Genomic DNA, 23400 nt, shown 5'->3' on the forward strand with positions numbered 1-23400 from the left:
AACTGTTACCTGGGGAAACTCAGATTATGGTTGTACAGAGTGGCCGCTTCAACGGGACTCGGCCAATCGCACAGCCCCGAGAAGGTAATTGGGCGAAACTCTATAAGAGTCATACATATACGGAGTAGATATCTCCCGGTTTTGAGGCCCGGATTCTAGCTAGAGGCGCTTGGCGGAAGTACTCCGTAGTTGGAGACAACGTGAACGGTGTTGGAGACACGAGCTGTAGGATGGGAACCATGCTGTGCAATGGTGGCTAGGTTGCACGAATTTTGCAGGGATTGGCAAAACTCAAAGCTCAACGCCTGGGTTCCCCATGGGGTGGCCGGAGTCGAGGATTTGCGAAGGAAGTAAAGTGTGTTGATACCAAGATTGATGTGCGTGTAGCGCATGTTGAGAATGCGGGGAGACAAGGCGAAAGATTTGCAGCAGAGAAGCACATGAATATTTTGGTAGATGTCTGCCCCGCGAATAACTTTGCCATGTACGTTTTCGCCAACTCGAGCGAGAGAGCAGCCGAGGCATAGTGGTCAAGCTTAGGCTGGAAAGGAAATATACCCCGGCTTTGGTGGGTTCGTTTCTGTGGGCGAAGGCGCTAATCACTCGCGAGAACATCTGACCGCTGGCAGCTTTACCTGCTTAGAAGGGTAATAGCAGTCCAAGCGAGATGGGGATGCTGGAGAAAGAGAAGCTCTGGCCAGCAAGAGGCACCATAACTGTGTTCAATATGATGTGCATTTACTAGGGTCTGGTCAGTCTTGGCTGCATATTGTTTACATGGGTCAGGGTAATCCTACTATGCCTCAGTCAAGGATGCAATACCCATTGTGAGATAGTAGACACCGAACTGGAAAAGTTGCCGTAAAGTCTTGTGACGCAGATTTGCGTATCCTACCTGGTCTATATCATGGGTAACTTTGAAATCGTAACCTGTTGTGGCCGACGAGGAATTCGGGTTGGCCGTTTCCGTAGTACCACTGGCAGTGCATGCATACGGCAGTGTCGAGGCGGCGTCGGCAGTGAGATTCAGTGAAACAGAAGTAGTGGAATGAATCAAACGAGTATGTATTCTAAAATTCTCCGGTCATGGCGATGTGATTATGCACGTGTTGGTAGTACAAGGCCGCGGTGACAAATGTGATGGAGAATACGGAGTACGAAGAGGACAATACGGAGCAGCGGATCGTCGCTTGGGTGTGGACAGGAAGCGGTCATGTCCCATCATCAGATCTCGGCAACGGCGTCGTTTGATGTGGCAGCTCTGAAGATATGGCCGTGGCTGGGATGCGGATTGTCCCGAATGACGGAGCTTGCATGTTGGAGGCGCATCTCAAGTGCAATTGAAGCTGAAGCTGAAGTTGAAGTTGTCTGGTTCAATGTGTTCAATGTGGCCTCTGTTGCTGCTTTCTGCATTCGATTGTTTCTGGTCTGGTCGCGCCTTCCCTGTCTGCATTTGCAATTGCAATTGCAATTGCAACCCCAAACCCCAACCCCAACCCACCAGACCCCGCCCTCCTCACTCGCATCGGCATCGGACCTCATCACAACCCCATTCCATTCCATCCCATCACATCGGCCCTCGTGTCTCTTATCCCGTTTCCTGTTTGTCTTCTGCAGCATCTGCATTCGCAAGATCGCATCCACCCACCCTTGACCGCTTTTCGCGCATGCCCACTGTCCCTTTTCGGCTCGTTCTCCGATAAATGATGAACGCCTGCTTATGCAAATGAGACTTTTGACCTCCGACAATTGACGTCGTGCCCACCACTGTGGGCTGCCCGTTTATCCTGACCTTCCCAATCACCATCACACAACCATCACGAGACGGTACCGAATGCCACTAGACCACCCAAATAGCAAACAAGCTAGAGGGGTATGAGGTCCAGTCTACATCCTGGAATCAACCCAGCCAGCCTCTCTCTGATGTGAATACGTTCCGCCGGCATGTTTGTCCAACCCGGGTCCGGCTGGCTGAAGGTGTAAGTCTGAGGTGATATGCGCTGCATCGGCGCCCAAACATGCAGAAACAAATCGCAAAAGTTGCAGACTTTTACTTCTGCATAAGACGAGTTAAGCTATGGGCGTTCAAACTTGCTTGCCATGTTGTTTTGATAGCGGGAATGAAACCATTGGTATCTAGTTCCTTGGCAAGCTTTTGCTCAGACCAACTCCCCACCTTGAGCGATATTGATATGTGAGCTACGAGAGAAGGCATGCAAAAGATCGAGAACACGTAATCCCGGAACTGAACTGGGAGACCCCCCCCGGATCTTGGCATACCGAGATTGGTTCTTCCAATCCTCATACTACCCGGGTCGACGTCGACCACGGTGGAAAAAACAACCCATTCATTCCCCGACTAGCAAGGATTTTGGAGTACTTGGTGTTCATCCCACGTCTTCTCGACAACGAGGTTCGGCGCAGCAATTGGCATGTGCATCGGGTATTTTAGTCCCCTGGCCCCTTCCAAGCCCCCTCTTCCAAAAACTGAGACCTGCAGCCGCAGGACTTGCTGAACAAGATTCATCTCGGGTCTCCTTGTCAGACGTGATGGACCCTTACGGCAAGCTGAACCACTGATGCTCCACGGCGATTTGGCCGGGAAGACTGAGACCACTGCAACGCCGCAAGAACGCTATTATGATTTGCTGTTTTTTGTGCGATCCTGAAGCAAAGCCAAGACCTTGATATGTTGCCGGGATTCGGGCTTAGAATTAGGCTTCCAATGTCTCGGAACGGCTTCCCTATCCCAAACATGCACCCAACCTACCTTACCCTGGCAGCCAGTCATGACGATTGTGGCTGTGAACCCTGGTCTTCATCGGCATATCTCTAACAAAAAACTGCCACTGGTCTGTGTAACTAACACCATCAGTTCTCCAAATTGCCAAACAGATCTCAGTCACAAGCTTGGGGAAAACAAAGAACAAAGGGTGTTCCGAGGTACTTGGGTACGAAGAGCGACAAGCGACGAGCTCCGAATAGGAACAACCCGGTTCTATCAAGTACACCAACAGCTCATAAGCCAATTGAGTTTAATAGTTCGGTCTAAAGTCCAACTGTACATGGTGCGATGTCCCGTGTTTCGCGAATATGTCTCCCAAAGTGGACGAACACACATGACATTTTCTATAGCGGCAACAGCACAAAGGCATTTTACATCGGCAAGTCTTCCGGTGAAGTAAAACTATCAAATGCTTAAAGGTCAGGGTCGGTATTTTTCCACCAAGGCAAAAAGTAGTAGCATCCCAAGGGTCATGCGGAACAGCTATTCGTGGCTTGTATTGACCACTCGGCGTTTTGAAACATGGTTGACAGAGGCAAGACATTGAGGTCTGCCTCGCTAAACCTAACGATACACATCTACCATAAGACATAATATGGTCAACGAGGCTGAATCAATATTACCTGAGACACATAATATCAAGTGTTTGCCAACGAGGACAAGGCTACCGCTAAGACAACTGTCTAGTTGCACACGAGCATATATGATCTTCCTACAGTTGGACACAAGATTTGATAACTATGGGCATCATAGCTGAGTTTCTGTCGCACCTAAAACAATCTTTAGAACCCATCAAGGTGTTAAGTCGCTTCCCAATGGCTTGTCTTACGACATTATCCGAAAGACCATCAAGATAGGCAGGTCCCCCACTCAGAAAACCCGATACTCCGAAACGAGAGTAGTCATGCAGTTGACTATCTGAGCTAACGATACTCTGTCAACTTTTTGGTGTGATCGATGTGCAGTTAGGTGTGGTTCATGTACCTGTGCCTAGAGCGTAGGCTCGTGCTTTACGCAGGGATTCTCACAGATGGCGTCAGTTTGGCCAATGATCAAACAAAACACTCGGCCGGTTGCCGAGGTCGACGGCTCGCCTGAAAACACGCAATTCCGGGTTGTATATCTGAGAGCAAGTGCCACCATTTGGGGAGATACTTGATCTGGTAAAGCCTCACTTTTGTGCCCAGTTCCCAGCCCCCTGTGCCGGCCCAGCTGACTGACCCTGTGGCTCACATACTTTGAAAGTCCAATGCCGTACACTAGCTCTCAGTATTTGACTGATTCTATACTCGGCATGCTGATTATTCCCTTCTTCAGACACCTGTTGACAGCGTCTTCATAAGACGTTGCGTTATGACATGCACAGCTCATGAGTGTTGGCGTAACGTTTCTTGCAAATTGGTCTCGGTGGTTTTGAAAACCCTTTTTTGAGACAATCTTAGCCATGAAAAAATTTTCAGATGCTCGTTCCGGGCGGTATTACGATGGTAAATGGCCCAGCTGAAGTTTCATCACACCCACGTGAGGTGAGCACGAGAGCCATGGCTGAATATACAGCCAGTCACAGAACACCCGCCGACAGCCAAGTATTCAATAAGACGACACAGGCATGTTTTTATATTATGTGGTACGTGCCATTCCTGACTGGCCAATGCTCCATCTCCCACGGCGCAAGACGCTTACAAAGGGCATTGGGTCAATGCCAGATTTCCAACATCCCCCAGTCTGATATGCTGCTGCATGGACTGTCATGGTTTGACTTGGATTTACACAGTCTCATGTGTGGTGGTGCGCCTGCCATCATCCTTTTCGATATCCAATTCCTTTTCTCGGGCAGCCTCTCCATCGTCCAGGTCATCAAGGGCGTTGCCCACTTCCATCCACCTGTCGCTAGTCTCAGGAATCGGGGATATAGTACAGAGGCCCCAATACACAAGCGACGAGACGGCAAATCCGCAAAAGAAATTGAGGTTATAAATATATGTAGCTCCCTTAGGAACCTCTTGACCGACGGCTCCCGCAAACCCCACAACATTAATCGCAATTCCGCAAATGTAGGCGACATAGGCTCGCCAGTGGATGCCATAATTGTAGTAATAAGGACCATCTTTGCTCGCATTGTATAGCTCTCTGGCGTTGATGTAACCCTTGCGAACAATGTAGTAGTCACTTGCCATGACGCCAGCCACTGAGCAAAGAAACACGCTGTAAGCTGCCAAATAGGTGGTGAAGCTATTCGAGCTTGATAGAAGGTTATACGGGCACATGGCCAGGGCCAACGCCGCACAGATATAACTCCCTCGTCGAATGTTAATAAATTTTGGGAATAAAGCGGTCATGTCAGTGCCAGCCGCGACGGAGTTGGCTGCAATATTCGTGCCCAGCTGAGCAAGGGCAAAGCCAAGGGAGATAATAAAGACGCCAAAACGCTGGGCGGAGCCGCCGTCCTCAATGAAATTTCCTAGAAGGCTAAGTGGGTTCCATATTGCCTCATTATATATAAGCATAGAAGATGAGGACACAATAATGCCGATAAAGGATGTCACAGCAAAGCCAAGCGGGATGGCCAACAGCTGCGGTAGCAACGCGGCATTAGGCTTGCGAGCAAATCGAGAAAAGTCGCTGTTATTAATAATCAGGGCAGCAAAGTTGCCAATAGAGGACATGATGCCCTTGACAAACTCCCAGGCAAGGTCACTACCTGAGATGGTTGCTGGCTGCCGGATGATGGGGCCGACACCACCAGCGCGGACTACGGCCCAGACCAGGAATGCGACGCCAACTGGTGGAACAACGTAGGCCTTGACGGTGAAAAGATGTCTGATCTTGTGCACTGGGAACCAGAGAGCGGGTAGGGAGCAGAGCCAAAAGATGAAGAAGGAGACGTAGTCGGGCGTACTGGTGGCATCGGTGCCAAAGGGACCGGGCATCTTGGTTCTGTCCCAGGAGAGCCAAATGGAACGAATCATTAGGTAGACGCAGTTTCCGCCAATGTACGCCTGAACTCCGTACCAGATGCATGCTATGGGTAAGAGTTAGTGTCATTATTCAAGTGATGCATTGTGTTCAGTTTGGGTTGCTTGATGCTGGGAGGTCTTACCCATTGCAGCTCGGTTGAAAACAGGCCACATGCTTCCCCAGATGCCAAACGGCGCGCGGTTGACGACGGAAAAGCCGATATGATAAACAGCTCCAGCGCGTCCAATGAGCACGACGAAGCATGCAGAGAAGAAATAGCCCAGCCATACGCACAGCCAGGCCTGCCACCATGACAGTCCGCCGACAATCATGGAGGACGAGATCATCCAGGTGTTGATGTTGAAGCAGTCGGCAATCCAGAAACCGACGTAGTTCCATGGCCCCCATTGCCGCCGCTCTTTTTCGACGGGTTTGAGATCATGATTTATGAGCTATACGGAGGGGAACACAAACTCCGTGTCAGCAATAGGGACACACGAGGTGGTAATGTAGGCACACGGGGCCATACCATGAGCTGGGTTGCAGTGACACCTGGCTCAGATGGAACTTCCAACTTTTTGATCCATCTACGTAGACGAGATTGACTGGCCATTATGGATTGGTAGGTGATAATGTATATTGGGTCTAAAGAAAAGTGTGATGGATGTATCGTGCTAGTACGTATTACACGGGAGTGAAAGCACGAGGCCAGATGTAACAGTATCGTCCCTAGACGGGAAAAAAGACAAGCGAATACGCATAAGCCGCCAGAAATAAGTATAGAATGGGTCAATCAAGCGATGGACCGGGAGGAGTACCATCAAGGCATTGGCTTAAGAGTGTGGTTTGGATGGGGACACCTCATTTATCTATTTGTTCATGTGGAGGATATGCCGACAGTAATTGTGGCTTGACTACCACGTTGATCTTGTAAATGGGCTCCCCATGGGTATTGCAGAGGTGGGTGACGCACGGCAATCAGCGAAAATAAAACACTCCACAATACCCCAATTTCTCTACCTGGTCTGGCTGATGATGCTGATCGTCTGTGCGAGGGGATATTTGGTGGCAGAATACGGGCATTTCCGGCGACAGACTGATTGGCCAGTGAAGAAAAATGCGTTCACAATTGAGGCAGGACACGACGACGGCAAGTTCTATTACTCGATAGAAATGCCTTGGGACCATTCGTTGGCGACTAAGACTCTCACGACTCGCCGAGGGCATGGCACAAGAGCAAGGGTGACAATCAGCCACTCTAAGCATTTGAGGTTTTTCGCCCCTTCCGGTGGGTAACGGGCCCGGGGATACGGGGAAGTACCGACGGCCCCACTTTACCCCGCAATTTGTTTTCTCCAAATTATTTTTGTTACTCGATCACATCGAGTCAATCTGGGGTAATGAGATTGGATGCCGCGTCGGTCAGATAAGAGTGTCGCCGTCTGTCCGTCACTCTCGGCATTCGGATCCATGACTTGACGTGACGTCTCCTCGGTCTTTGTTTTGTTAGTACAGACGAAAGGGAGTCATTTCCGATAACATTGATCTACACAATTACCGGATTCCACGCAAGTTGCCTTCCATGCCAACAATGAGTGAATGACATGTGCACCGCACCTTGAATCAACTGACTTGCATCGCTCCACGAACAGCTTTTCACATGTTTCTAGTGTTGACTGTTCTACCAAACATTTCTCCACTGTATAGATGTTTGGAGCAAAATGATAATGATGCAAAACCTCTACAATGTGATATCGTTGCCTCTACTAAACACACCTCTACTATGGACAGCATAATGCAACTGCGCAACACCAGCCCTCACCCCATCAATGATATAGAGACTCCTCGCCTTCTCGAGTCCAAACAACTTCGCAGCCACCGATCGAATAGTCCCCTCCAATCCCGCCATCCCTCCGCAGCCAAGCACCACGCAGCTAACATTCCCAGCCTGCAAGAGCTTCTTCACCGCCGTAGTCAGCTTACTCTTGATAAGCTCCAGCGATGCATCGTGATACTCAATGGCTGATAACCCGGTAGTATATACGCCAGCAAAGTTATTATTGCCGACGCCTCGCGCAACGCCCAAAAAGTCATTCACACCATCCAGAAGATGCTGCTCCCAGAATTCTCCGGTCGTGATGATGCCCCATTTTTCCGAGGGTGCAATTAATGACAGCGCCGTCAAAATACTGGCTTCGAATAACCCAATCACGGGGTTTCCAGATAAATTTGCCAGCTTGGGGACCAGGTCGTGCACGCTGAAGCATGCGACCAAGATGGCATCATATTGCTGCAAATTTATTTGACTTGCGATGACATCTTCCATCACCACTACTGTGCTGCACGCAATGTCTTTGCCGTTGTTGATACTGCTGGGTGCAGGGTACGGAGCAGTATATGGCACTATTTCCATTGACTGGCAGCATGTTAGTTTGTATAAATATGTAGTTTTGCTGATACAAACGGTGGCTGATACACACAGTCGTGGCTAGAGCATCGTTGGCTACTTGCTCCATGTTCTTTGTCAAGCCAACTGATGAGTTGGGGTTCAGTAAGAGAATCTTCATTGTGGTGGCTGCAATTATTGGTCGCAAAGTGAATGAACGGTGCCGTTAATGCCAGCAGCACACACAGCGAGTATCTCAGCGTCAATCAAGCAGATACATACATTGTTATAGTTCAGTTGATGCCGCCGGTCGGGAGTCGGCGAACGCCGCAAACATGTATTAAACAGGCCTTGGGAGATATTGCCGCGGATAACCAGGTTTATTCTAATCTGACATGATCACAGTTTACAAAAGTCAAATCTATCGAGTAAAAGTATCCTAATTATTAGGGATTATTTTAATCTAAAATGCGCGGTCATCGTAGAAACACAGCACTTCTTCGATGAGGTGCGTCGCAATATCAGGTAATAATTACTCGATTATATCGAGTCAACGGCGCCAAGTGGATGCAACCAACTCGGATGCGCCACACACTCAAGCCGAATCCTAGTCACAATATGTGGGGGAGGCCGCTACCGGACTCTACTGCTTGTCTCATGTACATGGAACTGGTCTCAGCCATGTGGTTTTGGTCGTTGAAGAACTACTCAATATGTGAGCAGCGTCACCGAGGCAAGTATATACACTCTTGACAGATTAGCCCCCACGCTGGCCATCCAAATGGCTTGATCAAGTCAGACTTGCAAGGTGAGCAACGCCTCCATAAGTAGTTCTAGACCTTCCGGTCTTTTATCGTGGGTCTTGCAATATTGCTGATCCCATGTACTCCGTATTGCCCAGACATTCTGACTCCCACCCTGCTACACCATCCTTCACCCTGGTGAACAACGAGAGCCATTGCTGTCTGGAATTAAATCTGTTTCTTACATCAAACACAGACCTATGGCCAATGTGTAACGCTCACCTTAATTATCCACACCTGAATACCGAGTATCACTATACATAAGCGTTTTCAACAACGAGGCTCACCAATCCAACAAGACAAGCCTGGTCCTCACTGTCGACGGCTTCACGAGAATACACCATGGCCATCTCACGTAGCGCAGGTGCTTCAGGCCATGAGCGCAAGCGAAAACGCCAACGACGAGACTCCCCTGACGACTACTTGTCAGACAACAGCAACAAAGACGGCAGCGATACGTCTCAGCATGCAGCCGACAGTTCCTCGGCCGGTCAAAGCACCAATTTCCGCAACGTGAGCGCCTGCAGTAGGTGCCGCTCACGCAAGAATCGATGCGATCAGAGACTTCCGAGCTGTTCGAGCTGCGCCAAGGTTGGGGCATCTTGTGTCGGATACGATGTAATCACAAAAAGAGAAATACCCAGGAGGTATGTAAGAACAAGTCGCCCCGTCCAACTCACAAAAACTTGGGCTTCAAGTATGTTTTGCGCTTTTTACTAATTAAACCACAGCTATGTCTACTATTTAGAGTGTCGAGTAGAAGAGCTGGAGAGATTACTCGTCTCCAACGGCATCTCTTTCCCGCCCGCAAGTAATTTGGACTTGTGTTCTCGCAAGAACAACAAAGGCGACAGAGCAAAACCAACGTCATCGGACAGAAATGGTACCCCCGACTATGAAGAACACCCACATCAGGACCATGGTAAAACTCTTGATTTGGCAGACTGCAGCGACAACCCTTCCAGCACCAGCGCTTCCGACTCCTCAAACTCGGCATCGCTGAGCACTCACACGGCTGCTGCCTTTATGACTTTGACATTCCATACCATCCAGACGTCTATTTCAGACAAGAAACATACCCTCAAAGATTCCACGAAACGTCACCGCCCCTCCGAGACGGTGCATTCCGCGCCCTTGACATTACCCGATAAATCCCTTGGACTTCAGCTGGTCAGAGCATATTTCAATCGAGCTAATCCCCAGATTCCCATCCTTCAGAGCGGCTGTTTCATGAACATCTTTGAAAGGGCATACTCAGGGGAAGGAAACGCGTTACGGCCTCGTGAAAAGTATATGCTAAACATGGTATTTGCCATTGGCTCCAGCCACGGCTTCGTGGGTGAGCAAGCCAAGGACATGGCCATGGAATCATCAAGTCTCGTAACCAAAAGATCCAAGAACAACGCATCTCCCGAGGAGTACTATTCAAGGGCCATCGTTCACTTTGATACCTGCTTGAAGTCAGACATTAGCAGCCTGGAGGTATTGCAGGCAATTCTGCTCATGGCTAGCTATTCCCTTCTTCGACCTGTCATGCCTGGCGTCTGGTAAGTTGTGCAACAAGCCCACATCTTCAAAAACGCATCTAATAAGCACAAGGTATATTGTTGGAATGGCTATGCGCGTGGCCGTCGACCTCGGCCTTCATTGTGAGGCCAGCAATCCACCAACCCATACACACAATGGGACAGAACCTTCGAAACCGGAGAGTGCAGAGGATGACCAAGTTCAGTCTGAGCAAACCGTATACACGCGCATTCGAGAATTACGAAGACGGCTCTGGTGGTGCACATACAGCTTAGATCGCCTGGTGAGCATAAGTGTCGGACGGCCATTCAGCATCAGCGACCAAGACATCTCGACGCCGCTGCCCTCTCTTCAGGAGGACGATGTTGAAACGGAAGCCATATATTCGAGCCCTGGCGGCTCTCAAGACCAACAAAAGAGCTACAGGTACATTACGCATCATTTCATCAAGTTGCGGCTTCTTCAGTCGGACATTTACGCAACAACACGAAACTACGAAGAGGCAACCTTGAATGCGGCACCACAGTCAAGCGGGAAACTGACTGACTTCAAACTGACACACACCGTAGCATCAACCCCCAGTCTAGAGTCGGAGCGCCTATGGCTAGAAAACATGGAGAAGCAACTCCGTGAATGGAAAGCAACCGCACCGACTACCGATGTCACGGGCGTGGCTTTCCCCAAAGCAATATTTGAGTTCTACTACTGGCAAACCATCATGCTGTTGTACCAACGCAATGCGAAAATCCCTACCCTAATACAGGAGGTAAAGACGATTCTACACGACCTGCAACTGTCGAAAACACCTGTCCCCAATAAAGATAAAGCCACGCATCGGAGATACCTAAAAATAGCTGAAGCAGGACAGAAGGTCTTGCGAATGTATCGACAGCGACATCTCATCGGCTGCATAAAGTACACTTATAGTTCAGCTTTGTACCTCTTTTCGGTAGCTATTTCATATTTACACGCGGTCGCGCAGTCGTCCGCCGTCCGAAGTCGTCTTGTAAGCTTTCGTATCTTTCACGCATCTTCGCAAGCACATCGTACTAACTACCACACCTCGCAGAGCCCGGATGACATGGACTTTACCATCTTGGCAGCCAAGTCCATCTTTTCAGACATGTTGGATACTTGCTCAGATGCAAATCTGTGGATGGACGCATTCGAACTCACCGCAAAGGCGACTACCAAGATAACGCGACTTTACGGCGACTTTGGCCAACAGTCTCAGCAGACGGATTGGGATGAAGATGAGGCCGTACCCGATGCGCCAGATTCGACTTCCTTATTACCAAACGTGTCTACCGGAACCGATACAGGATTCCAAAGCGATATACATCCAACGCCTCGTCCAGCAACTTCATCGTACCCCAGCCCTGAAGAAAACACAGAATGTGTAAGTGTGCTTCGACCCATAGTCACGTATGTAAGCTAATTGCTCTTCTTCAGTGGGATTTCGCAAACGAGAGTAAATCGTTTGACTTTACAGATGACAATGCGTCAGCATTAGATACAATGCTGCCTCCCTTGTCGCCGCTCGGTTCGCTCGGTTCATCGCAGGAGAACTCAGAGACTCTAAGCACGAGCGATAAGACGTCGTCCAAGGAGTTTCTTGATCTGGAAACCATATGGCAACTTGACAGCCTTGCTACCGAGGCTCCTCACCTCTTTCGAACCATGAGCCAAGAGCATTATACAAAGGAGAATGGCATGTTGCCAGTTGCGTGGATGTCTCCGTCGCAGTTGTGCAGCCCGCAAAGTCTGGCAAGACTGGGCTGATGCGCATTTATGCTCAAAATTGTCACAAGAATACGTGACAGTAGCTTTGTCTCATTACATGGACCTTTTTGTATCTAGTTCATCTTTGAACCAACTACCTGGTGCCAAATGAGTGCTCAACAATGGGAGTAATGTTTGTGGTCAAGACTCATCGCAAGGGGCGAGCAGTATTTACGGTGGACTAATGAGTGTCTCAAAACCGAGTTTCTCGCCCGCAAGATCGGTCACTCTTCGCGCCAAGGTGGATTATGTTTGTTGGGTTAAATTGACTTCCGGCAGTGTTCCTATCCAATCTGAAGGACATAGGTCTTGTACTCGATCTGTTCAGAAGCGTTTTGCAAATTATTTTAATACTGATTGGTGGCACGTCACGCCACATTTGAAGAGTGTAAAACTTTAAGCCGGCTCATAATTTTTGAGTACCATTCAACAAGCTGTGTCAGTAACGTTGAAGTCAGGTTAACCCAGGCGATAACAGCTGCTGAGAATATATTATTAATAGCTGCACTACTGAAGGACCCAACTATGAGAAACTCGGACATCCACACTGTAGACGAAAACCAGTTATGGCTCAAGTCAATCTTGATGTATGAAGGCATTCGCAGTCGGATGTCCGTACACAGAAAAACCTCAACAGTTTCAACAACATAACCTTAGCACAACCTAGGCTCTTCAAACCGATACGTAGTGACGTAACGCAAAACACTGCAATCCCAGTCATGTTAGCGCGTACCACCAGAAGATCTACACAGCTTCTCCACAACTCAACGTTCAGCTCCCAGGACTCACGAGATCCTCAAGAACCACGAGTCAGGCATGCTACATCAACAAGAGAAACTCGCAGTCGTCAAGAGAAGAAGTCTCAACAAGTCGGCCGCTTATGATAAAGATACCCGTCCGAGAAGACCTTCCGTTTGGCCAGCCCGACCCCCCCCCCCCCCCCCCCCCCCCCCCGACGGATAACCGCAATGCAAAGACTCCCAAACGAGATACTTCTGGGCATCGCCGACTTTTTGGATTCTGAACGAGATCTCAATGCCTTGTGCCAAGTCAACCACGCCAATCGTGGTGCCCTAGAGCCCAAACTCTACCTCTTGAATGCCAATAACCATCAATCCTCGGCCCTGATCTGGGCAGCCAAGCATGGACACTTGACAACCGCCCAAAAATTTGTGAAGTTCGTTTGCAGCATCGACCAACATCCGGCCACATACGTAAACGCAGTTGATGATGACCATCGCACCCCCATTTCATGGGCATCCGACCGCGGAGACATCAACACCGTCAAGCTCCTCCTCTCAATACCAGGCATCGATATCCACAGAACGAACAAATACGAACAAACGCCGCTGCACTACGCCATTACAGGTGGACACATCACCGTCACAGAGGAACTTTTATCCTGGGAACATATCGACGTGAACAGTTACACCAAAGACGACCGGCCACTGCTGATACATGCCTGTATGTCTGGCCAGGTGAAAGCTGCGAAACTACTACTTGACAAGGGCGCCGACGTAAACGGTTCGGACTTTCGCGGCGGTACAGCTTTGTATTACGCCTGCAATCGTGGTGACGAAGCAATGGTAGACATGCTGCTTTCGACGGAGGGACTGGATGTCAACGCAGTCTGCGTGGGCGGCTTCAGCCCATTCATGACCGCAGTAAAACGGAACCAGGTCAGCGTGGTGAAGAGGCTGCTGGTCCTGGACAATGTGGATGTGAACCTCTGCGACGATAATGGCTGGACACCGTTCATTTGGGTTGCTCACCTTGGCCACGAGCAAATGTTGCAGCTTCTCCTGGCTTGTCCGAAGATTGATGTAGATGCTGTTGGTAATCATGCAGAGACGGCAATTACCCGCGCTGCTGTAGCCGGACATGAAGGAATAGTTAAGATGCTGCAAGGTTGAAGAATCATGAAACCCAGTTCCTCACACGGAATATCGGGCATTCGTGGGTGCGTCTCCAAGGTGGTCTACCTATGAACTAGACTAGATTCATAGCCCAAGGATCAAGCTCTCCCATACTCTGAAATCTATGCAGTCGATATATCGGCGTGACGTACACTATTCGCCATACACACTAAATCTTACCCATCAAGTCCACGGCAAAGTCGCCTCCTTCACGAACAAGCTCACGAAATGGCTTCTTCCCCCACAAACTCTTGAAATGGCTCCACGCCGTATCAACAACAATCTTCCTCATTTCGCAATCCGGATCAATTGTAGATTGGTACACGTCTCGTATACAATCCACAAACGTCTCACTGACCCACAACTCCTGCACTTTGAGTCGCAGTTTGCCCAACGAATAATCCTTTAGAGTCTGTACTCCAAAGTAATCAGCTAGCTGGTAAACACGAACATGTTTGGAAAGTTCGTCATCGTCTAAAGACATCAAGTTAGCTTGTGGATCACACTGGTGCTCGTTACATACCCAGTGCGTCTAGCTTCGCCACCAGCTCTTCCGAGTATTCCCCCTTGTACATGTACTCAAAGGTGCGCCAATACGCATGTATGCTTCCTTCACTGTACTTGAATTCCCTCGTATCCGCTTCTTTCATTCTTGAATTCAAAGCAGTTTCGAAGTACTTGCTCTGAGCACAGAGCACGATGCCGTGCGCAGGCAGTTCAAGCCCGCGTAGAAATATCTTGACGTCGGCGTTTGTTGCGTTATCGAAAGACCTGTATACGGGTTAGCTATTTCTGGGCTGTTGCAGTACAGGACAAGAGGCGTACATTCCGATTGCCGATATGATGGCGTCAGTCCGCGTGATTTTAGTGTTCGTCTTGGAAGTTGACATCGTATCGTCGTCTGAGCCACTTTCCCAGTCGTGCTCGCGTTGACAAACGGCCTCCAAATGCTTCCGGCTCTTTTTCTTTCATGCGCGGCAAATATACACGAGCCCTGCGAGGGTAGATTTAGAGAGCGGTTGCTCTTGCGGTACCTAGGTATGTTGCAAATGGACTTCGGTGTCAAGGAAATCATAAAAAGGATCCCACACGCTCCTTAGAGAGCAGTTGCCCTAGTTCTCTGTGGCGTGTCAGGTAACCCAAAGCCTCTTCGAGAATAGCGGTTTAATAACTGCGGCATTAACGGCAATTATAGCGACAAACTATACAGATAATATGTTATTTATTGCTTCCATAATTAGTTACTCATATAGAGAGGAATACTTATTTACCATTTCTCGAATTGCCCATATTACCTTATTAGTTATATTATCAATATTGTAAAGTGTCAGAACAGAGCGAACAATTGCGGCAGCAATAACAAAGAAGCCGGAGCAAAGAAGGAGGCCAATAGCCACCTTATGCCAGAACGTAACTCGTAGCATCGGGAACCATTTAAACGGTATAATCATAATAAAGATATCAGTCCTAAAAGAAAAATAGTAAGAACGGAGAAGTGCAGCTTAGAACAATGTATAATAGCCTTACGATACGTTTAGTGCCACGAGCAATATATAGTAAACCCTTGAGTATGCACATTCATCTATTTACTATTAGCATGTATTTTGTAAAAGTACCCATTGCGATTTCGAGCGGGCAAGGACAACTTACCACCAGGATATGGTCTAGGTTACCAGTTCTTACTAGCTGGCCAGCAATGGCCCCAGACAGTCCCCATTGCTGCGATATACGAACAAACACAAGCTACTGCGCTCCATTTAACAAGGACTTGCCACTCTAAACCGCGGCTAAAAAATAATACTCAATTAGGTTATTCTAAGCGCCTTTTGTAATGGCCATGCTTCAACTTACACAATGCGGTTATAGAAGAAGAGCACGCAGCCCTTGAGTGCCCAGATCATAGTAACATAACTAACCCGTCCAGCGAGGAAGAATTTCGACCCAAACTCGTACCTTACGACCTGCTCATTAGTCAAGGACGCGCTAATTGCCTCGGTAAGACCGGCAACTGCACCATGTTGTCCTATTTTAGAGAGGCGGCAAATCAGTAACTGGCAGCTCTGCGATACGAAGTCACCTACCAAATACATCCAAGAAACCGATCATACACTTGAGGTTGCCAGAGCCTTTGTTAGTTGGGGGGGTTTTGCCTTGCGCTGAGAATGCAGACTTTCCACATACCGTCCAACACACGAGAACTACAAGGCTGAAATAGTCATCTCCTTCCCAGCCCTTGAATCCTACGGTTTTCCATCTCGTAAAGTACCGGAGGAGTATAACGAGGACTCCAATGCCATACTCTGCCCAAACTTCGGGTGAAAATCGTATCGTCATTTGCTATACAACAGCTAGGAATCAGACTTGGAGTGAGGAATAGAATTATCGGTTCGATTAGTTGTTTGCGGGTAAGGAGAGTGGCTTGGTGCAGTTTGTCAAACTCGAGGATCACGGGGGCGAGGTGCCAAGGCGGAAATGGACAAGGCATTGCTGTATATATGGAGCATCAAACAGGTGGTTGGAATGATTCACTCGAATAACGAGTAGTTTGTAGCTGCAAGGAATATTGCCAGGGGGCATGGTCTAGAAGCATGTGTGGCGATCAACACCGCGGCAGGAAGTTGAAACATGAGTGGCCTAGAATAATTAAATGTATCATTGTGGCGTCAAAGTAAGAACCAGGCTAGAACAAGATCCCGGCGACGACACAGGGCATCAAGCGACAAACTTGAGGCACTCTGAGGGAACGAACTGACTATATTAACCCCATTGTGAAACAGCAAACGCACTGTGACCCTAACAAAACTTGATTAAGCTAGACGTTGTGCTGACGAAAGATCACCAGACGGAGTACACGGAGTGGCATCCATGAATCAGCTCAATCTATACCGGAGATTAAATTAATCGCCACCCTGCGCCTCAAGCTCTCATGTTTGAATATATATTACAATTACCCAGCAAATGTCAATATACCCGCTGGGACCGCCGCCGCCGCCGCCACAAGGGACCTTCCGCACCATCTTTGTGCTGCCATTCAGTCAATCGTGTTTTGTGACAGACAAAGTGATAGGGACTTCAATAAAGCGACATGGAAGGATATCAGCTAGATACCTCCTCCCAACACAAGCTTTACAACCTCCTCACTCCGATCTGCCGATTATTCAGCGGATGACAAGTAACTACCGGCGAGCTATATTCCTTGGCTTCATTCAGAATGTCATCAATGTGTGGGGTTTGCTCTGTGTACTCTGCCACGGCAAAACGTTATTTTGGGGGTGCGGCAGGAGGATTTGACAGCTCGTAAATTGTTTCCAAGACCCCGTCAAAAGCCACCAGTTGACATGAGCGGCAAACCACATGAGCCATGTCACCAAGGTCTCGCTTGGCAATAAAACGGCCTACGCAGTTTCAGGCCAAACACACTATTAGTATCTGACGAGAAATTCCATATAGCGTTTCTTTCTGCCTGATTTATCTCGGATCTACACTGACGATGGAACTGTCAACCACTTGGTTTGAGCTGCTGATTTGCAAGCTGCCATATCTGTCCCGCTATTCAATGTTGGAATGATGCCTCTCCAGAAGCAGGGAAGAGCTTGCTAAAAGCCGCGGGAAGGCAGGATACCAAGAGCGTGGTTCTCGTTCCCCGGTAAGTATAATATCTGAGAAATCAGAGGATTAATAAAGGGCTTCCGGGGAAGCAGGGGAATCTGCATCTCGGGCCGCCTTACGGAGTACTGTCTTCATCCACGCCACCCACAACGACCCATGACTCGAACTAAACATACCCAACAGCCACTGCAAAAGCCGCCCATCCGGAAAAAGCATGCGACAGTCGTAAGATCGGGACTGCAAAAAAGGAACCAGACCCTTGACAATACGCCCCTACGGGCCTCCTTTTAACACCAGGCAGCCAAACTGTAACAGAAGAATTAACGGGCCGAAGCGTGTGTGCTTTTACCTCAACAATTTCCATGCCTAATTGCTGCATTAGGAAAGTCACCACCCAGTCAGCCAATAGGATGCATGGTTAGCTCAAACGCCACACTAACAAACGTCAAGTCAACTCCGAAATATTTCAAGGCAAACAATCCTTCTGGTATTTTCAACTACTTGTCTGCTGCTTCTCTTGATTCGCTACATCAGCGCCAAATCATCATGCACACTCCACCTCTTACAATTTTCTCCTCACAAATACTTATTGGCCCCTAGCCATTCCTTGAGTGAGGCAGCATCCCGCTGCTTGTACGCAGCCCGTCCACGAATCTTGTCCTTGACCGTCTCCAGAGTACGATCAAAGCTCTTGGTGTCCTTGTCCTTGAAGAAGCTGTCAATCTCATCGACGACAGAACCATCAGTGAAGCCGCCCAAGCTGACACGGACGAATCGGTCCACAACAATGGGGTTGCCGAGCTTGGTCACACACGCATCCCAGTTCTCCTTCATGTAAGTCCACTGAACCTGTCGGCCGACGGGGTTGCCCGCCAAGCCCATGCCGAGGACGTGCATGTCTGCAGCGTTGACCGCGTTGCTTGGGGGAGAGGCGTTGAAGTTGAAGGGAACAATGTTCTCCTTGAGCACTTGCTGGTCCTCAAGGGCAGATAGTGCATTAAGGCAGATCAGCTTTCCGTCAATGGACTTGGTGTTGGACCACTCGTTCTTGATGATGTCGACAGCACGAGCGCTGTCCTTCTTGACGGCGGTGCGCCAGACGGCAAGTCGGAGTGAAGGTGGGAGGGGGTTGGCCTCGGCGTTCTCATGCCAAGAGTTGAAGCGTCTGAGAGCTTCGTTGACAGCCCTAGGAATGAATACGTTAGCAGCGGCAAGGTACTACAGCAATTTCCTTAGCAAAACTTACTCGACATGCCCATTGGCAACTGCAGCGAGAATGATGCGCTTGCGCAACATTGTGGTAAGATATTCTTCATCCTCGGCGCCGTCCCAGCCAATTTCAGTCACCTTGTCCGAGAGAAGCTTGACAACAAAATTCTCCAGTCCCTTCTTAATATCCTCATCTTCACCAAACACCGACTTGACGGAGCCAATAGAATCAAGAACCTGGGTCCAAACAAGAGGATGAGTCTCCTTGCTGAAGCCCTCGAGGAAGGTGAGAAGAGCGGCGGTGGTGCTGTTGCCGGCAAACGCCAGGTCGGCTGTAGAACCGATAATGGCAATCTTGTCCTCGGTGCTCAGCCTATCCAGCTGCGTGCTAAGCTTCGCCAGGCGAGCAGGAGGATAGTTGACGCGGTAGAAGCCAGTGGCTCCGCTGTTCAGCTTGTAAAACTCATCATCAATATCACGAATGGTCTCCTCCTTCTGGAGCAAAGACATGGTGTTGATGCCACTCTCGCCCTTCTTGCCCTCGAGGCCAAGAGGCACCCACCAGGTGGTGGTATCATCCTCGGGCTTGACATCACCAGTGGACAAGAATCGGGACTGCTTGATCGAAATTTGTCCGGGTTCTTCGGCAACGGTGACTACCGGGTGTCCAATCTTGGAGATCCAAGGACCCATGAGAGCATTGACATCTTTTCCAGAAGCCTCGCTGAGAGCATCCCAGAGAGCCTTTGTCTTGGCATTACCGTATGCGTGAGCTTTGAGATAGTTGGACACACCCTTGAGGAAAGTTTCGACGCCAAGGTGGTTAGCCAACATGCGAATGGCAGAGCAGCCCTTGAGGTAGCTGATGGAGTCGAAGATCTGGTTGACATCGAGGGCATCACGGACAGGGACGTGGATGGGGTGACTGGCGCGGATGCCGTCGAGACGGAAAGCAGCCTCCATGCCCTCGTTGACGAACTGAGCCCACACCTGCCAGTCGGGGTGCAGGTGGTCGACGGCGTGCCAGCCAACCCAGGTGGCGAAACCTTCGTTCAACCACAGCTCATCCCACCAGTCCATGGTGACCAGGTTGCCGAACCATTGGTGAGCAAGCTCGTGGGCAACAACGTAGGCAACGGCATTCTTGAAACGGGCATCTGAAGTCTTCTCGTCAAAGAGAACCTGGGTGGTACGATATGTCACGAGACCCCAGTTCTCCATAGCACCGTGGGTGAACTCATGAACAGCCAGGAGATCGGACTTGGGGAGAGGGTAGTCAATGTCGAAAATCTCGGAGAAGAAGTCGATAATCTTGGGGGCGTGCTGCAAAGCCCACTGGCCCTGCTCTTTGAGACCGCGGGTCGTGTAGACGCGGACGGGGATCTGCTTGCCATTGTATCGGCGGTCGGTGAGCTGCTCGATGTACTCAAAGTCACCAACAGCCCAAGCCAAAAGGTACGTGCTCATGACGGGAGATGTCTCGAAAGAAACCATGTTCCAGCCATCCTTGGTGGGCTTGGTCTCCCTGACGGGCATGTTGCTGAGAGCAACCTGGTCGGCCGGGATCTCAATCTCAAAGTCGAACGTAGCCTTCAGGTTGGGTTCATCAAAGCAGGGGAAGGCACGGCGAGCATCGCAAGATTCAAACTGGGTGCTGAACATGTAGTGCCACTCATCATCATGGGGGACTGACTTGGCAGGCGTGACGGTAGGCTTGTACTTGGAGCGGTAGAAACCGGCCATTTCGTTGTTCATGATACCTTCAAAGCTGATGGCAATTGATGCCTTCTTGGAGACAGGGAGCTCCTGGTCGAAGGTGATGGTGGCACGCTGGGCACGCTCATCGTAGCTGAAGTTGGTAGACTCGATGGCTTGGGAGGACTTGGTGTGGTCAACGACAACCTTGGCGCCGGTAAGCTTGATCTCGAGGGTGTTGAAGACGATTTCCCTGGTGGGCTTGACAATCTCAGCGTCGATGCTGTTGGTCGTTGGCAATGTGCGTCAGCTATTGGAAGCTCACTCGAGGCAAATTGTCGGAGAGAAGAAGGGAGTAGAGTAGACATACGTCACTGTACCCTGGTAGGTCCAGTTCTTGAATTCAAGGTCTCGAAGGGAGACATTGTAGTGAGAGGGTTTCACATTATCGGGTAGGATCTCGCGGTCAGACATTTTGTGCGGATTTCGTGCTCTGGCATGAGCTGAGCAGAATCTAGATTGTGTCTGGGGAAGAAGACTAGGAGGATGAAAGAGAGAGTTAGCTCCAAGCTGTCCGGAAAGATAAATACAGCTTTGCCAAGCAAAGGTTGTGACGTCTGGGGCGGGCTCTCGCAATCCTGAGGCACACGGCAGCTTGACCCAATGTTTCTGACCCAGCTGACCAGTAATTGTATGACTGCAGCAGCCGTGGCAACCAGGAAACGTAATAAAATGGATTAAAGTGTCGCAGAGTGTGCATCAAAAAAGATGGTTGGAAAGCTTTGCCATCAAGCTGCCCCTCGTCTCCGTCTGCCCATGAGCCCATGTCCATCCCACCCACATGGCGTCGGACGAGATGAGGGACCTTTGAAGAGCGGGGTGCGTGCTGGGAGAGGAAAGCGGAAACAGTCGAGTCCAATCACGGACCGCCATAAGGTGAAGTGGGGGGAGGGGCATCTGGTTCAAACATCTGGTTCAAATGTTGCCAAGTCTGGTCAAAGAAATTGATGGAGGGCAAGCATGCAAGATCCTGACAACTATTGCCATCCGCCCATCAGAGCAAACGACGCATGCAGTGGCACGGAAGAGGCGCTTTCAATCAAGCACTCAGGCCAATTGAGAAGATCTTCGCGCAAGATAGATGGCTTATACGTACCTTGAGGAACCAAAAACAAGTGGCCGAGATGGTCTACGTGCAGCAGCTCCAGTTCCAGCTCCCGTTGAGAAACCTGACACAGATATCCAACTCTGCACGCCAGACCACCTACCACCGCATAACGAAGCCGTTGACGATTTCACAGACCAACCCAACGAGGCCTGATGCTTCCACCTCTGCGATCCATCGACAATCCCAACCCCAAAAGACCCCTTCTCGGCCGTCTTGCCCGCCTTGCTTCGGGTCAATTGCACCGCCCGTCTCCACAAGGGGTCACGACCAACGCCGCCGAGTTGCCGCATCAGGCATGTCGACATGGCTGCTTGAACCCCCGTAAAATAAATTTGTCACTGGGGCACAGCCGTGCTTCCGAAGCAGCTAGAAGCCAAGCCTGGACCAAACGCCGAACAGAAAAAAAACTCCCGTCCCTTCTTTGGCGCCTCGTTCCTGGCAGCGTGCTTTTTAGCTCAATTGACAAGCCGGAGTTGGTGGGTGCAAGCGCAAAGGAGCCGCAGGTTGGTGTCTTGCATGCGCGGGTTACTGTACCCGTGTTGATGTGCGTGGTCAATGTTTTTTCTGTCTCTCGTGCGTTGTTTTGCCTGGCACTTTTGTATGTTGCAGTCGGACGTGACGCACCCAAACGGCAGGAAAGTAATGAAAAAACCGTGTCTATGGAAAAGAAGAAAAGAGTGTAGTGGTACAGTAATAATACAAGTAGCGGCGCAGACTCTGCCGGCGCCAGAACCGAGTTTGCCGTCGTGATATATGCGTGAGAGAAATTTCACGTCGTGGACGGGTGCCTGAGTTGGCGATGTTGGAAAGGAGGAGTGCGGGTTCCCTCATAGCACTGTATTATGCACTGTGTGACGCTCAAGTGAGAAGGACAATCTCAAGATATTAGCCGCAATTTCTTTATATTTTCCTGCTCCCTTGTTTTGCCTCGATATTTTTCAGTCTTGAGGAAGTTAAAACTTATTTTAGCGGCGGCTTACCAATTCGGAACGAGTCGCAATACCCAAAAGGTGGCTTTTCATGGGTAATATTTAGAGATTGCCAAGATGAGATGCATGCATGGGGTGGAAATGGTTCGCCCTAGCACCTGGCCTTCTACCATAGGTAGATAGAAATGGGGGTTATTGGTATCTTTATTTTGACCCAGTTGCTACCTGCCACGTCCAAGACTCCTTGTCGATGGTATTATCCAAAGTATGTTGACGTTGAGGCAACTTTACACTTCCTTAACCATGGCAGGACCAAACCCAATTCCTTTTATGTTTGTTTCTTCCATCAGCATATATTACAGATTTTATTAATTAGATGACGACTCTCCATTGAAAACATGTAGTCAATAGTCCATACAGTATGGCAACTCTCGAACTGTTATACCAAATACATGTGCCGCCACAAAACATCACATATCCGCATCGCAGAGATATCCTACTGGAATTATCAATGGCGAGTTTCACTACATGCTGCGACAGGACTTTACTTTACGAGTTTAAAGCCAGAACGGGCAGCCACTCTATTCCAAGTCTTGAGTGCTTCATTTCATGCGGACCTACCCTAGACGGATC

The 23400-nt window shown here is 49.5% G+C and overlaps 8 protein-coding genes across 8 annotated transcripts; 2 read left to right on the forward strand and 6 right to left on the reverse strand.

Moving 5' to 3' along the window:
* Positions 1-4551: 4551 nt before the first annotated feature.
* On the reverse strand, positions 4552-6356 carry VFPPC_02290 (uridine permease Fui1; the record flags this gene model as incomplete). The annotated part of the gene is made up of 3 exons (XM_018281963.1): positions 4552-5807; positions 5886-6195; positions 6273-6356. 3 exons carry the CDS (start codon positions 6354-6356, stop codon positions 4552-4554), a joined length of 1650 nt encoding a protein of 549 aa, XP_018146227.1.
* A 1128-nt stretch (positions 6357-7484) lies between these two features.
* Positions 7485-8310, reverse strand: VFPPC_02291 (DCG1 protein; the record flags this gene model as incomplete). The annotated part of the gene is made up of 2 exons (XM_018281964.1): positions 7485-8159; positions 8224-8310. The coding sequence occupies 2 exons, from the start codon at positions 8308-8310 to the stop codon at positions 7485-7487; spliced, it is 762 nt and encodes a 253-aa protein (XP_018146228.1).
* A 964-nt stretch (positions 8311-9274) lies between these two features.
* VFPPC_02292 (fungal specific transcription factor domain-containing protein) lies at positions 9275-12241 on the forward strand (the record flags this gene model as incomplete). Its single annotated transcript, XM_018281965.1, has 5 exons — positions 9275-9579; positions 9664-10479; positions 10532-11465; positions 11529-11858; positions 11912-12241. The coding sequence occupies 5 exons, from the start codon at positions 9275-9277 to the stop codon at positions 12239-12241; spliced, it is 2715 nt and encodes a 904-aa protein (XP_018146229.1).
* Positions 12242-13209: 968 nt separating this feature from the next.
* VFPPC_13242 (ankyrin repeats (3 copies) domain-containing protein) lies at positions 13210-14154 on the forward strand (the record flags this gene model as incomplete). The annotated part of the gene is made up of 1 exon (XM_018291019.1): positions 13210-14154. One exon carries the CDS (start codon positions 13210-13212, stop codon positions 14152-14154), a length of 945 nt encoding a protein of 314 aa, XP_018146230.1.
* A 172-nt stretch (positions 14155-14326) lies between these two features.
* VFPPC_02293 (BTB/POZ fold domain-containing protein) lies at positions 14327-15047 on the reverse strand (the record flags this gene model as incomplete). Its single annotated transcript, XM_018281966.1, has 3 exons — positions 14327-14631; positions 14681-14928; positions 14983-15047. The coding sequence occupies 3 exons, from the start codon at positions 15045-15047 to the stop codon at positions 14327-14329; spliced, it is 618 nt and encodes a 205-aa protein (XP_018146231.1).
* Positions 15048-17932: 2885 nt separating this feature from the next.
* Positions 17933-18145, reverse strand: VFPPC_15469 (hypothetical protein; the record flags this gene model as incomplete). Its single annotated transcript, XM_018293222.1, has 1 exon — positions 17933-18145. One exon carries the CDS (start codon positions 18143-18145, stop codon positions 17933-17935), a length of 213 nt encoding a protein of 70 aa, XP_018146232.1.
* A 197-nt stretch (positions 18146-18342) lies between these two features.
* VFPPC_02294 (aminopeptidase 2) lies at positions 18343-21144 on the reverse strand (the record flags this gene model as incomplete). Its single annotated transcript, XM_018281967.1, has 3 exons — positions 18343-18952; positions 19013-20953; positions 21041-21144. The coding sequence occupies 3 exons, from the start codon at positions 21142-21144 to the stop codon at positions 18343-18345; spliced, it is 2655 nt and encodes an 884-aa protein (XP_018146233.1).
* A 672-nt stretch (positions 21145-21816) lies between these two features.
* On the reverse strand, positions 21817-22143 carry VFPPC_17608 (hypothetical protein; the record flags this gene model as incomplete). The annotated part of the gene is made up of 1 exon (XM_022429302.1): positions 21817-22143. The coding sequence occupies one exon, from the start codon at positions 22141-22143 to the stop codon at positions 21817-21819; it is 327 nt and encodes a 108-aa protein (XP_022285671.1).
* Positions 22144-23400: the final 1257 nt, after the last annotated feature.

The sequence above is a fragment of the Pochonia chlamydosporia genome, chromosome 2 (assembly GCF_001653235.2).
Source record: "Pochonia chlamydosporia 170 chromosome 2, whole genome shotgun sequence".
NCBI lineage: Eukaryota > Fungi > Ascomycota > Sordariomycetes > Hypocreales > Clavicipitaceae > Pochonia > Pochonia chlamydosporia.